Here is a 15,112-nt window from a genome sequence, read left to right as displayed (position 1 = left end):
AATGGCAGTCCATCATTACTTTAAGACATGAAGGTCAGTCAATATTGAACATTTCAAGAACTTTCAAAGTTTCTTCAGGTGCAGTCGCAAAAACCATCAAGCGCTGTGATGAAACTGGCTCTCATGAGGAACGCCACAGGAATGGAAGACCCAGAGTTACCTCTGCTGCAGAGGATTACTTCATTGGAGTTACCAGCCTCAAAAATTGCAGCCCAAATAAATGCTTCACAGAGTTCAAATAACAGACACATCTCAAAATCAACTGTTCAGAGGAGACTGTTTGAATCAGGCCTTCATGGTCAAATTGCTGCAAAGAAATGGACATTAGACGGGTGGAAATTTGTCCTTTGGTCTCGAGTCCAAATTGGGAATTTTTGGTTCCAACCGCCGTGTCTTTGTGAGACACAGAGTAGGTGAACGGATGATCTCCACATGTGTATTTCCCACCGTAAAGCATGGAGGAGGAGATGTTATGGTGTGGAGGTGCTTGCTGGTGACACTGTCAGTGATTATTTAGAATTCAAGGCACACTTAACCAGCACGGCTGCCGAAGCATTCTGCAGCAATACGTCATCCCATCTGGTTTGCGCTTAGTGGGACTAGCATTTGTTTTTCAACAGGACAATGACACAAAACATCTCCAGGCTGTGTAAGGGCTATTTTACCAAGGAGAGTGATGGAGTGCTGCATCAGATGACCTGGCCTCCACAATCCCCCGACCTGAACCAAATTGAGATGGTTTGTAATGAGTAGGACCGCAGAGTGAAGGAAAAGCAGCCAACAAGTGCTCATCGTATGTGGTAACTCCTTCAAAAGCATTCCAGGTGAAGCTGGTTGAGAGAATGCCAAGAGTGTGCAAAGCTGTCATCAAGGCAAAAGGTGGCTATTTGAAGAATCTCAAATTTAAAATATAATTTGATTTGTTTTACACCTTTTTGGTTACTATATGATTCCATATGTGTTATTTCATAGTTTTGATGTCTTCGCTATTATCATGCAATGAAGAAAATAGTAAAAATAAAGAAACTCTTGAATGAGTAGTTGTGTCCAAACTTTTGACTATTACTGTATATTAGCAGTAGTACATTTGCCGTGAATTCCTGTAATTTCTACAAAATGAATTATCTACCATGCTTGTTTGGTTAAGGTCATTTCTGTTAATGCATTCAATGTGTTATTGTTGTTCTCATTGTCGGAGTGGACACGTTGTTTGCAGACCGCACAACCTATGTTACGCTTGTGAGAAACACGTTTTGGTTTATTTTATTCTATTTGCAGTTTTTTTCACATTTTGTCAATTTATTCATTGTCTTTTGTTTGCAGCGCTCCTGTCAATGTTGATTACGCTCACCTGATTTCGCATAGAAGTAGGCCTATTGGCCCATTCGGGGATCTGATAGAATTTCTGATTGGCTTAACGCACCACCACTAATGAGCTGTGGAGCTTCTCAAATAGCAAGCAAACAAAGTCTATTTTACATCCATTGAGAATGACAATCGTTCCTCAATGTGTTTGAAAAATCTTTCCAGCTCTCTCCCTTTTGATAACCACTCAGCGTGAAAGGGGAAAATGTCATGCTCTGATCCAGTGGAAACATCATGAAATAGGCCTACCTGATTACTTCTTATCCCTTGCGCAAATAGCCTACAGCTGTCTGTCCCGAACTCACTGGCAAGGGAAACTCTGAGGGCCCAGATTATTTTATACAATGTTGCAAGTTTGCAGGAGCAAGCTTCAGGCCAGACCCAAATTAAATCAAGTTTGTTGCAGACAGGCCATGCATAGCCAATGTGATTTATAGGGCATTTATTTTTATCAGGATATTTTCTACCTGCAGGCTGAAATGTTTTTATTTGAAGGCTTTATGTAGGCTATTTTTACATAGTTGGTAATAACAATAGAAGTTACTTTTTAGGTTTCTACATTACATGACCAAAGTATGTGGACACATGCTCGTCGAACATCTCATTCAGAAATCATGGGCATTAATATGGAGTTGGTTCCCCCTTTGCTGCTATAACAGCCTCCACTCATATAGGAAGGCTTTCCACTAGATGTTGGAACATTGCAGCGGGGACTTGCTTCCATTCAGTCACAAGAGCATTAGTGAGGTCAGGCACGGATGTTGGGTGATTAGGCCTGGCTCGGAGTCGCCGTTCCAATTCATCACAAAGGTGTTCGATGGCGTTGAGGTCAGGGCTCTGTGCATGCCAGTCAAGTTCTTCCACACCAATCTCGACAAACCATTTTTGTACGAACCTCGCTTTGTGCACTAGGGCATTGTTATGCAAAAACAGGAAAGGGCCTTCCCCAAACTGTTGCTACAAAGTTGGAAGCACAGAATCATCTAAAATGTAATTGAATGTACTATGCATTCGGGCAGGTAGCGTTCTCATGGCATCCGCCAAATCCAGATTCGTCCGTCGTACTGCCAGATGGTGAAGCGTGATTCAACACTCAAGAGAACGCATTTCCACTGCTCCAGAGTCCAATGGCGGCGAGCTTTACACCAGTCCAGCTGACGCTTGGCATTGCATATGGTGATCTTAAGCTTGTATGTGGCTACTCGGCCATGTAAACCCATTTCATGAAGCTCCCGACGAACAGTTATTGTGCTGATGTTGCTTCCAGAGGCTGTTTGGAACTTGTTAGTGAGTGTTGCAACCAAATACAGATGACTTTTACACACTAAGCGGTTCAGCACTCGGCGGTCCCGTTCTTTAAGCTTGTGTGGCCCACCACTTCGCAGCTGAGCCGTTGTTTCTCCAAGACGTTTCCACTTCAGAATAAAAGCACTTACAGTTGACCAAGGCAGCTCTAGCATGGCAGAAATTTGATGACCTGACTTGTTGGACGGTGCCATGTTGAAAGTCACTGAGGTCTTCAGTAAGGCCATTCTACTGCCCATGTTTGTCTATGGAGATTGCATGGCTGTATGCTCAATTTTGTACACCTTTCAGCAACGAGTGTGGCTGAAATAGCCGAATCCACAAATTTGAAGGGGTGCCCAAATACTATGTATAGTGTATGTACATATAGGTAGGTGTAAAGTGACAAGGTAAGAGGATAGATAATAAACAGTATTAGCACGTATATGATGACTCAAAAGAGTTAGTGCAAAAAGGGTCAATGCCGATGTCTAGATGCTGCCTAGAAGGCCAGCATCCCGGAGTCGCCTCTTCACTGTTGACGTTGAGACTGGTGTTTTGCGAGTACTATTTAATGAAGCTGCCAGTTGAGGACTTGTGAGGCGTCTGTTTCTCAAACTAGACACTCTAATGTACTTGTCCTCTTGCTCAGTTGTGCTCCGGGGCCTCTCACTCCTCTTTCTATTTTGGTTAGAGCCAGTTTGCGCTGTTCTGTGAAGGGAGTAGTACTCAGCGTTGTACGAGATCTTCCGTTTCTTGGCAATTTCTCACATGGAATAGCCTTCATTTCTCAGAACAAGAATAGACTGATGAGTTTCAGAAGGAAGGTCTTTGTTTCTGGCCATTTTGAGCCTGTAATCAAACCCACAAATGCTGATGCTTAAAAAAACTAAACTAGTCTAAAGAAGGCCAGTTTAATTGCTTCTTTAATCAGTACAACAGTTTTCAGTTGTGCTAACATAATTGCAGAAGGGTTTTCTAATGATCAATTAGCCTTTTAAAATGATAAGCTTGGATTAGCTAACACAACGTTGCTGATAATGGGCCTCTGTACGCCTATGTAGATATTCCATTAAAAAATCTGCTATTTCCAGCTACAATAGTAATTTACAACATCAACAATGTCTACACCGTATTTCTGATCAATTCGATCTTATTTAATGGACCAAAAAATTACTTTTCTTTCAAAAACAAGGACATTTCTATGTGGCCCCAAACTTTTGAATGGTAGTGCACTTTGCAATTATTTTGAATGAGCGTCAGTTCATGTGCAAAGTACTAGCATTTCCATGAGCATAGTTATCAACTGTATGTAGTGGGTCCATTCTGTCTTTCCCGCTCTTTATCTGTCCCCACCCGTTTCCATTGTGTTTCAAGCCGTCATAACGGGTTTAGTCCACTAGGGACTTTTCATTGCATTATGTAGTAATCAAGGTGTACGCTATTCTGTTCGTGTGTTTATGTAATTCTATGTGATTATTTAGTTAGTTAGTAAATAAATAAATAAGTAAATTTGTATATCGCTGATTCATCATTTATGCTAGGGTTCGTGCAGATAATCAAGGATTTTGTGCCATTCAGAATGAGACTGAAGGTAAATAATAATTAATGAATTGACTGTGATTGATGTAAGAGATATTTATGTCTTTATAGTTTAGTTGGGAGATAGTAACTCGTTAAATAACTTTTTCTGTGGTGCCCCAGATTACTACTTAATTAATTGTTACATGAGTAATTTAATTGAATAATAATTTTACATGGTATGTAATTATTTTATAAAATAACAGTCAATCACATTAATGATAGTCAAGACACGACAATGGCTACCGACGTGAGCGCTACGGGGTGGTAATCATTTAGGCAGGTTACGTTCGCTTCCTTTGGCACAGGGACTAAGGTGGTCTGCTTGAAACATGTATTACAGACTCGGTCAGGGAGAGGTTGAAAATGTCAGTGACGACACATGCCAATTGGTACGCACATGCTTTGAGTACACATCCTGGTACTCAAAATATACAACGAACTGTATTCAGGAAGTACACAGAAATTCCAATTCTAATTCCCATAGAATGTCAAAGAGGATTTTGGTTTACTTTCTGAATTGACTGGAACGTAAATGGAACTGACCTCAACATTGGTTAGCACACTTGGACGCAACCACACCTGGGATTTGAACTCATAACCTCTAGGATGCCATTAAGAGGAATTTCCTGCATTGCCAGCAGGTATGTGGCCATGACAGAGATCAACCACAGATTTATTGGCAAGAATACTTTTCCTCATTTTGCAAGTTGCCCGGAATCAAGTCAATAATTGTGTGATTGTCACGTGAAGTTTCATGTTATCAGAAGTTGAGATTTTGCATCCCCATGTTGTCACATTTATTTCACATGAGATCATGTTCTCACACGTGCTAACATGTTGTCACGTGTATAGTTTTATGTTAACATATTAACTTCACATTAAATCACTCGATTAGTATGTTTTATTTTCATAAGGGAAATCTCAATGACACATACATGTCTCACATTTGATTTTGGCCTAAAGTATAGTGCACTGAATGTGGGAATCAAGTGTCATTGGACATTTCATCACTATACTTTCAGAAAGTGTGGTACGAAATTATTGAATTTCAACTTTGGTCGTTATGAAAAGCAGCTGTGTGTGTGTTGGATTAGCAACGGTCTCTAACGTTGTTATAGACAGCTTTAGTAGACAAAGTCCCACAGGAGACACAACGTCGGATTGAGGACTTGATGGTGTTGTATTTTGTTGTTGTTCTCTTCTCTCGTTCTATCTCTAACAGAAACCACTGTGCACATGTGGTCCAGAAGAACATCACGTGTACGATTGAGGACGGCATGGCCACCTACGTGAAGGCAGAGTACACCACCAAGTGCATCTGGGGGCAGAAGTGTCCTGTCGTCATGTAAGTCTACACTCGTTGAAAAGATATTCAATTCCAATTTAATTCAATTCCAAAGATGTTTTGTTTTTACAATTCAATTCCCATTCAAAAAGTCCAAACAGTTTAATTCCAATTCAATTCCATGAGTTGAAGATTTTTAATTAGAATGTAATGCTATGTAAATTCTTCACTTCATGAGTGAATTCAATCATTTAATTGGAATTTCAAATTCAATTGGAATTGACCCCAACCCTGATAGTTACTGTAGCTAGGCTAGTCTAGATGATGATATTATGGATAAGAGCCAGAATGTTTTTATTTGTAAAAACAGGAGCCAAGCATCGATCCTCATGTCACTTGAATAAGACCCTCAATATTTATTGGAAAGGAGCATCAAGCTCATCACCTTGCACTTTCACCACCCTGTGAAGTTCATCATAACCTATTTCATCTGTAGCCTAATAAACTGCATGTTAGGCCAATCCCTAGTCGTAGTAGGAGGACCACACACCATGACTCCAGATTTACTTCGATATGATAATTATTATATCAATATTTGTGCATAATATGAGACTCACCCCACTGCTGTACACTTTCCATATAGTTTTGACAGGCACAACAAAGTAGGTAGTGTACTAAGCATTGGGACTCATGTATATGTGCTGCCCTCTGGTGGTGTCAGTTTGTATTACAAGTTAACTCCACACTGTCCCTCCAGCTGCACTTCCAGCTGTGTTTGTGGTCAGTGGCTCTGTGACTCTGCTCAGGCCTCAAAGGTTGGAAAGTGTTAATGGTCTGCTAGTTTTCATAATAATTGGATTCTTATCAAATTTGACAATTTATTTCCATCTCAGTGGATTATAAACAAACATATTATGGTTATTACAGAGGCTACCTTTTCAGTATAAGTTTACAGTAATCTGTCAGTGAAATTGTGCTGTGTCCGTTTGTGTGCATGCATGAGTGCGTGTGTTTGTGTGTCTATAGCTCATCTCTGTAATGAGTGTGCAAGCTGGGATGTCGGATTCTCTCTGATGTGACCGGAGCCTCTCAAAGGTCCTCTGTAGTGATATTACAGAGAGAAAGGACTTATACTTTTAACAAATGTAGGGAAAGAGATAGAAGAGAGAGAGGAAAGAGATAGAAGAGATCACTATTCTTCAGAAGAGTAGACACCTTAAGAGACATAACAGTCTCAGTGAGGTCAATGACCCCTGTAACAATCCTTCATCTGAGCATGCATCATCATCACACTAAAGCGTCTCTTTATCTCATAATCTACTGTTCATACCCTCCCCAATCTCATTATACAAACAGTGATCCTTTGATCTATCCTTTTCTCTCCTCCCATCTGACTTTCTAAGATAGTAACTGACCTCGTGTTATCTTCTCTCTCCTCTCCATCCACTCCAGGTACCGGACCTTCTACAAGCCTAAGTATAAGGTGGGCTATAAGAGAATTACTGAGCTGCAGTGGAGGTGCTGTCCTGGCTACTCTGGGGAGAACTGCTACGATGGACCCACCTCTCTGCCCCCCTTCAAAGGGGGTGCCCCACACCGACCAGGGATCAAGTACCCCTATGGGCACCCCCAACCTCCCCTGATCCACAAACCTGTCCCTGGTGGGGCTAATCTGGAGCCAGGGAGCCCCTTCCCAAATCAGCCGGATAGCAGACCCATCCCCACTGGACAACTGCCCACCGGGAACGGCAAACCCAACTATGGTGAGTCCAGACAGTGGGTGAAATATTTGCCAATTTATATTTTCAAACTGTGATTCACTTTTCCCCTCTCCCTCCCTTGCCCTATGTAATAACGTTTTCTCTTTCTCTCTGGGTAATAAAGTTGGTGGAGACCGTCTAGATCGTATGGAGGAGGACCTGCTTCGTCTGACCCAGGATCTGGACATCCTGAACGGGGTGATGGTCAGCCTAGAAGACCGCCTGCGCCTCTCTCTCCAGGAGGACACAAAGAATATGCTGGGCTCCCTGCTCTCCACCGTCCCCCGTCTTTCAGACTCCTCGGTTGGCTTTGGGGTGATCCCAGACGGGACCCCAGATGGCCTGGAGGGAGGAGAGGGACTCCCTGGGTTTGGAGACCTGGCTGGGAGGGTGACAGAGGTGAAGGATGAGCTCAAAGCCAAAGGACATGTGCTTGAGGAGATACAGGTGGGTGCTACGGTTTTGTTAATGTTATTAGACTGGTTTGTGCTAGCTTATGGAAATGTAGAGAAACAAGGAGATGTCTAAATCAATAATATAACTTTTGCTGATTGGTAACATTCTGAATCTCACACTGAGATTCTGTATATCTATGGCTCTGGACTGGGCTATTTCCACACAATGGTCATTCACTTACGGTGTCAAAGAATTTGAGGTGTTCCTGAAGCCAAACCATTGTCTTTCCTCAGGGCATGGTTCTGGGCCATGAAGGGCAGCTGAAAAAGCTGTTGGAAGCTGCGACTGGCAGGCCCATCACTGGGTCAGTCTCTCCCTCCATCCTGGAGGAGCTGCTGGATGCTAAACTAGCAGGTGTCCGCGCTGACATCCTGGACGGCTTCGAGAGGCGTCTGTCTGGCCTGGAGAGCCGCTGTGAGGAGAGGATAGGAGAGGTCCAGAGGCAGTGCCATAATGAACACATGAACGGCCAGGAGCACATACAGCAGTCTCTGGACGGCAGAGAAACTGGACTGAGAGAGGAGCTGGGTACTCTGCAGGCACAGATACAGGGACTCACCCTCACTGAGAGCTGCTGTGGACAGGTAGCAATGAACGTTGGTGTTTCTCAATGCTACTGGACATGTTTTTATTGAGGCAACAGAAATTCATCAATATTTCACAAACTAGCTACCACATCAAATGTTATGGGCATACACACCTTGAAAAATGCAGTATGAAAATTGGGTTACAGTTATTCAATGTAAATATGAAATATTCAGGTAAATATGATCTGCTAAATGGCTAAAACGTGTGTATTACTAAAAATATTTGCAAAATGTCTTGTTGCTACACTATATGCCTGACATGTGACTGTCCCAGCAGGTGAACAGCCTGTCGCAGAGAATGTTGATGCTGGAGGAGTCAGTGAAGGGCTTAACAGAGTCCCAGCGGGAGCTTCAGGCTGCTCTCACTGACCAGACCATCCACATTGAGACCCTGATAGAGGCCCATCTGGAAGACATAGATGCCAGGCTCAATGTCACCGAGTCTGGGGACGTAGGGGTTGGCAAGGTGCCTGGGGGTCTGGACGGCTTCAAGACCCTGCTGAAGGACAAGCTCAAGTCCCTGGAGGAGAGGGCGTTTGTGGCTTTGGAGGAGCTGAGTAACGCCACCGCCCCAGCTCTGCTGGAGGGTCAGGTGATGCCCGCCTTGGAGACAGTCAGGAGGAGGGTGGAAGGAGACCTGGACTGCATCCAGAGGAAACTCACAGACCTGGAGCTCCTCTGCACCTCCTCCTGCTCCCACGCCACTCCCACTGGAGGAGGCGCACGGACAGGCCTAGTGGAGGAGTGTGAGGCGGTGGAGAAGAAGGTGTCAGGCCGTCTGGACTCCCATGCTGACCAGCTGGACCGTCTCAATACCACCCTGCAGACCCTACTGAACCGCATTGCCCAGGAGGACGAGGAAGGCTCTGTCCAGGGAGAGATCACCCTCCTCAAGATCAAAGTCAACTCAGTCAACCGCACCCTGAAGGGCCTGAGGAACTCTGTTAGCCTGTTCACTAAGGAAGTGGGCCATGCTAACGCCACATGGACACACAAGGAGAATCAGCTAGCCACCCAGGTCCAGGGTATCACCCAGCTGGTGGGGCGCCAGGCCTACCTCCTGGGGGCCGGGGAGCACAGACTAGCCCAGCTGAAGGGGGAGCTGGTGAGCCTGAGGAGGAGACTGGCTGGGGAGCTGCAGGGCTGCCGGAGTACGGCCCTGGGGGTGCAGAGGGAGGTGGAGGAGGTGGATAGTCGAGTGGCCCAGGTGGAGGGACAGTGTGGTAGCCTGGGGGAGCTGGCGGACAACCTAGAGAGGATCAGGACAGAGCTGGAGAGACACTCAGACTTGCACCTGTCACAGGTCAAAGGAAGGATGGCCAGTCACACTACACAGCTGGCCGAACTGAAGGGAGAAATTAAAGACTGTGTCGGAAAGGGCTCAGCCAATCAGAGGGGAGACCAGTAACACTTGTGCTACGGAGAAAGACGTGTGTATGTCCTCTCATCTTCTGCTCTCCTTCATCTGCTCAAATGGGAAACTTGAGAACAAGTTTACTTCACCTATCCTGCATTTTCAGATCAGTGAAGGAGAGGAGATGAGTAGAATAGGCCATTTGAAGCTATTGAAATGCACCCTTGGTTGTATAGGGCAATATTTTCCCTCAAGTTTTTCTTCTAAAGGGGCATTTCGTTTTTTTCTTATAGTTTTGTTTTCACATTTTATATTGATATTAACTGACTTTTTAACTTATATGAAGAAAAGATGACTGCATTGATGTACTGTATTAGAAATGTTTGTGAAAAATGAATAACAAAAACAAAGCACAGACGTCTATTCCACATTTGTTCAACGTAATTTGATTGAAGTGACGTGGAAACGACGTCACTTCAGGCCAGATTCTCCTTTCTCTAATATCTCTGGACAAGCATAACCAAGGATGTACTTCCGGCTTTATGCAACGTCACATAAAGCAAGAAGTGTAAAACACCAACGGTAGTGTCTTATCATATTAACATATTATAACGTGCGCCTACGCCTTGATTTTGTTAACAAACCATAAGCTAGTATCTAGCTCAAACAGAACGTACGACCACAGATAGTGCTAACATTTCATCTGTTGTGTGACTGTTAGCTAGCAAGCTACTTACTAGCATGTCGGCAAACCATAAGCTAGTATCTAGCTCAAACAGAACGTACGACCACAGATAGTGATAACCTTTCAGCTGTTGTGTGACTGTTAGCTAGCAAGCTACTTACTAGCATGTCGGCAAACCATAAGCTAGTATCTAGCTCAAACAGAACGTACGACCACAGATGGTGATAACCTTTCATCTGTTGTGTGACTGTTAGCTAGCAAGCTACTTACTAGCATGTCGGCAAAAGCACACTATGTTTTGACTGGATGCCATAGTGTACAATGAACCTTCCGCTATTTTCCCGAAGAATGAAGACATCAAGATAGCAGTGGCTGCTTTTCATTTCGGGTGGACAGGCTGCAGCTTTACCAATTGGGGAGAACAGTCGATGAGTCGTGCCACGAAGCTAGTCCTGAATACGGATGCTGTATCATCATTGCAAGCGCTGACCGTAATGTAAGTATCAGAGTTTGATGTGTCTGACACGTTAGCCAACATTTTTGGGGATCGTAGGGCTAACGTCAAATAATGCAACTGTGGCTGTTTTGACTTGCAAACAGTATATTTTCCATAACACAGCTGAGTCACTACAGTATATGGTTTTTATCTTTCATCCCTAAGCTCCCTACATTTAGTCTTAGAACACACAGCTGCCCCGAAGGAATGTTGTCCACAAAAGGAATTTAATATTTTGCATTTCATTGTGCAGTTGTTGTTTTACAGTTGATGTATCTTGTCATTGGGGCTAGTCATGATGATGTGGGGGGGGATTATAGTTATTCATTTCAAATCTGCCTCAATTGAGCAATTCACAATACAAACATTGAAAAGTTTCACAAGAACTGCACAACCAAATATTGCATATTTCAAATAAAAAAACACCAGAAAACACATTGTAGAATGAGTAGATTGCTACATTAACGAATTTATAGAACCATAAAATACAATTAAATTCACTACCCATTTAACAAACATTTCCCTTTTCAAAAACATGACAGGCTGCGTAGACGGGCTCCTGGGTCTCCTCTTCAATGAGATCACCTTTGATCCAGCTCCATAGGTGAGGAAGCTGTGCGAGCTGTCCATCGCAGGACACTTGTCTGCCCGGTGTGAGCTGTTGTCTCCCGCTTCAATCTTTAGGGTGACTGAAGACAAGTGGGTGACTGAAGCCTGCTTGATTGAAGTGGGGGTATATGGGTTCCTCTCGCCTCACAACTACAGAGATTGATGGGATTTCCCTGAATCATAAGTAATTAACTTTCACGTGATATGATATCACATTTTGTTATAAAAACAAAAACCATTCGGACAAGAGATGAGTGTTACAAATTACACAAATCAATGGGTCATGCACACTGTAGGGTGGCCGGGTGCCTATATCAGGCGCTTATCTAATGATGTATCTCATGTCAAATTATGTCTCACCATTATTTCTCACCTTTATTTCTCATGAGTGTTCTTGTTGATCTTTTTGCTATGCTGGCCTATCATAGAATATAAAATAAATGTCTGATCATTACATACAATCCTGACCATATTGTCATTTATAATGCTAATGCAGAGGCACCAATAAATTGTCCGGTCCGCTTATTGTATGCTGTTCTCATGTACATTCCCTTATGTCTATGGGTTGAGGCATACTATTTAGGCTTGGAATGACTTGTCCCATTGTTTACCTTGTTACCTGGCAGTGACCACAAGGGCATTTCAAAGAGCTGTCAATCAAGGAGAGGTCATATGAGTATATAGAATCTCTCTGCCTGTTCTTTCAGGCTTCCTGATAGTTAGAGATGAGAGAAAATGGATGTCATTTCTTCAATTCTGAGATTTTAATAGCGTGAAAATATTCTGGGTGATGTTTTGGTCGTTCAAAGGCTATTTTTACTTTTAAAGTGTTGTGGTTTATTGTCTGGTCATTGTGATGTCTAAGACATAATATTAGTATGCTGAAGTGTTTTGTTAGTAGCTTGGTCCGGATCTGTTTGTGCTCTTTCCAGGGAGTTGACATAATAGCAAAAACAGACTGGCACTTGTAAAAGAAAGAAAGAAAAAAATATATTTCTAATTTCTCATGTTCTGATTAACCAGCAGGAGGCATCAAATCCTCTGATAACAGAGATTTTATGGTTTGTTCTTTAGTATTTCAGTGGTATTTCCAACACAAAGGGACAGTCAGGGACTAATCTCCCCCACTTCACAGAAGAAGACCATTTTAACATGTCGGGTGGACTAGAGAGTAAACAGAGGGATAGGATTTGACTCAGCGCACGAGAGCTGCACTGTCAGCAGGTTTACTGCATCAGCACGTATCACAGACCACTGGTTAGAAGTCGCCAAAGATGAACTGTCAATCCTTGTTTTAAAGAATCGTTGGAAGTTGCCAAGATACAATGAGAACCAAAGATTAACTGTGAGTCCTTATTTTGGTGGAATGAGAGAATTTGCATTTTTTTATCTAACCTTTATTTAAGGATGCAGTCAGAGAACGGATGGGCAGGCTACAGCTCTGAACACTCTCCCTTCCTCCTCCCCTCTTTCTAGCCCTTTTCTGAACCAATGCCCCCCCCCCAAACTACACTCTTAGAAAAAAATGTCCTTGTGTATAATCTAGAACCTAAAAGAGTTATTCAGCTGTTCCCATAGAAGAACCCTTTGAAGAACCCTTTTGGGTTCCATGTAGAACCCTGTCCACAGAGAGTTCTACAAGGAACCAAAAAGGGTTCTACCCGGAACCAAAAGGATTATGCGATGGGAACAGCCTATCGAACCTTTTTTTCTACGTGTGTACAATAATTTCAGGGCAACATGGATTAATTTTATTAGCTTACTTTGACAATAACAACGATGGTAAAAAATAAATCTCCATCAGAAATGGACAATAATCAAAAGATACGTTAATCTGTTTGTGTATCTGCATTAGTAAGGCTGACATGAAGTTGGCTTCAGATGGCTTCAATTCAAGGAGAAATAAACTCTATACAATTATTTATTTTTTCTTCTATTATTTTTAAAACCTTTATTTAACTAGACAAGTTATCCCCTAACCCGGACCACGCTGATCCAATTGTCAGAGAAAGACATCTTTATAATGTAGTTGTGTATTCATCTTTTAATTTGCTTTAATAGAAACACCTTTTGGGGATGTGGGATCTGGAGTTGGTCGTGTTTTAAGCTGATGTAGTACCGACTTTAAGCTACACCTTAACCCTTTAGCCTGCTGAGTTGACCCACTTATTTAGATTCCATGCAATATCTTCTACTGCATGACAAGGGGAAAGCATTTGTAATACCAAACTATTCAAGAATTCTGATAGGCTCTAAAGCTGATGGACTAACCCTTCACATTAGTCCTTATTTAAAATGAGTGAGGAACTAATCATGTGAAAGTGCCTACAGTAGGTAGCTGGATGAGGTTTAGTAGTTCCATGACACCAGATACTCCTCAGCGAAACCATTCTAAACTCTTGTTCGTTAAGGTAGCATCTTTTGTCATTTAAGACCTTTTTGTTTATCTTTTCTAAAACACAAGACACAATAATATTGGACAATACAATTGGCCATTTATATGATATGAAAATGTTTGTATTTAATTTAAATAGATTCGCTTTATGAACCATTTAAACTTGTTTGAAAACACAGAAATAAATGAAAGAGGTTTTTAAGGCTTGCCAGTTAGTCAGTGCTGACCTCTGCAACAGGTCACCTACCAGATTATCCAATATATCACATGTGTAATAACAGAGGTTAGCTATACCAAGGCTGAGCAGCACTGGGCCCTTCGTTTGGACTGGCACAGAATGGATACGAATGGGTCAGATGAGTCAGATCATGGCTCTGCTAGGACAGAGTGGAGCCTGACAAGACAGGGGCCTTAGAGCACAGCTACTCACCTGGCTAAGCTCTGGGTTTACAAGATACTAACACAAGATCAGTAAGAACAACAACCTAAACCCAGGTGTCCCCAGTCCTCGTCCTCGAGGGCTGCAGCACTGTAAAGACCAACCAATTTCACTGACAGGCCAGAGAATACTGCATGTTCACTTTGTTTCCCAGGTCTAAGTCACTCTCTGGTTCAAGGCAAAGGAAGAGAACCAGTGGCTACAGGCCTCAAGTGCTGGGGTGGGGTTTACCTAGAGCTGACACCAGGGGGATTCAAACCCAGGCCTTCAGGTCAGTACCACTGCTGCGTTTTATTCTACCTCTTCCATCAGGCTTGTAAACCTTTCGACTTGTATTGGAACATTCTGGCCTACAAACTCAGTCTAAGCCATTCTGAGCAGGTCTCATATCAGTGCTTGAAAACAAACCATATTTTCATGCAAAAACAACAGTCTCTTGTGGATGGCCCCTGGCATTGACAGGCTCCGCCATTTCAATCAAACACACTCAGAGAGGAAGACTTTAGAAACTAGCACCTCCAAATTGGCTACAATAGGTAAACACGTGCTTCAGGTTGGGTGATGTTAAAAAGAGGAAGGTTTGATGAACCAATAAGAGGGGTACTTCCTGTAGCTATCTAAGTGCAGATTGGTTTCCATGTCGCACGTAATTAGTGACTCCCCCAATCAGAGGTCGAGCAGATCAGCACCACTGATTACAGATCAGGAACTTGAAGGTGCTTGGTGGGAGGAAGTGACATCAAGCACTTTCTGATTAGGCATCTCCTTCCACAATGTCTGTTCAGCAGATTAATAAACCTGTCAAATCCCAAA

General features: G+C 42.9%; 1 protein-coding gene across 3 annotated transcripts in view; it reads left to right on the top strand.

Annotated features, from left to right (window-relative positions):
* The window catches only part of LOC139559853 (EMILIN-3-like), a 45,801-nt gene extending 33,875 nt beyond the window's left edge, over nt 1-11,926 (top strand). Inside the window, exons 3-9 of one of the 3 annotated variants that reach the window (XM_071376235.1) lie at nt 5,456-5,578; nt 6,971-7,281; nt 7,403-7,725; nt 7,968-8,318; nt 8,596-10,257; nt 10,708-10,856; nt 11,399-11,926. In XM_071376235.1, the coding sequence (XP_071232336.1) occupies nt 5,456-5,578; nt 6,971-7,281; nt 7,403-7,725; nt 7,968-8,318; nt 8,596-9,729 (2,242 nt within the window). In that variant the 3' untranslated portion in view covers nt 9,730-10,257; nt 10,708-10,856; nt 11,399-11,926. Of the gene's footprint in view, nt 1-5,455; nt 5,579-6,970; nt 7,282-7,402; nt 7,726-7,967; nt 8,319-8,595; nt 10,857-11,398 lie in introns of all 3 variants that reach the window. The other 2 variants (XM_071376234.1, XM_071376236.1) reach the window with 2 other exon arrangements.
* The last annotated feature ends 3,186 nt before the right edge of the window (nt 11,927-15,112 follow it).

Source organism: Salvelinus alpinus, chromosome 30, assembly GCF_045679555.1.
Source record: "Salvelinus alpinus chromosome 30, SLU_Salpinus.1, whole genome shotgun sequence".
Lineage (NCBI taxonomy): Eukaryota > Metazoa > Chordata > Actinopteri > Salmoniformes > Salmonidae > Salvelinus > Salvelinus alpinus.
This window is presented reverse-complemented; position numbering and strand designations above follow the sequence as displayed.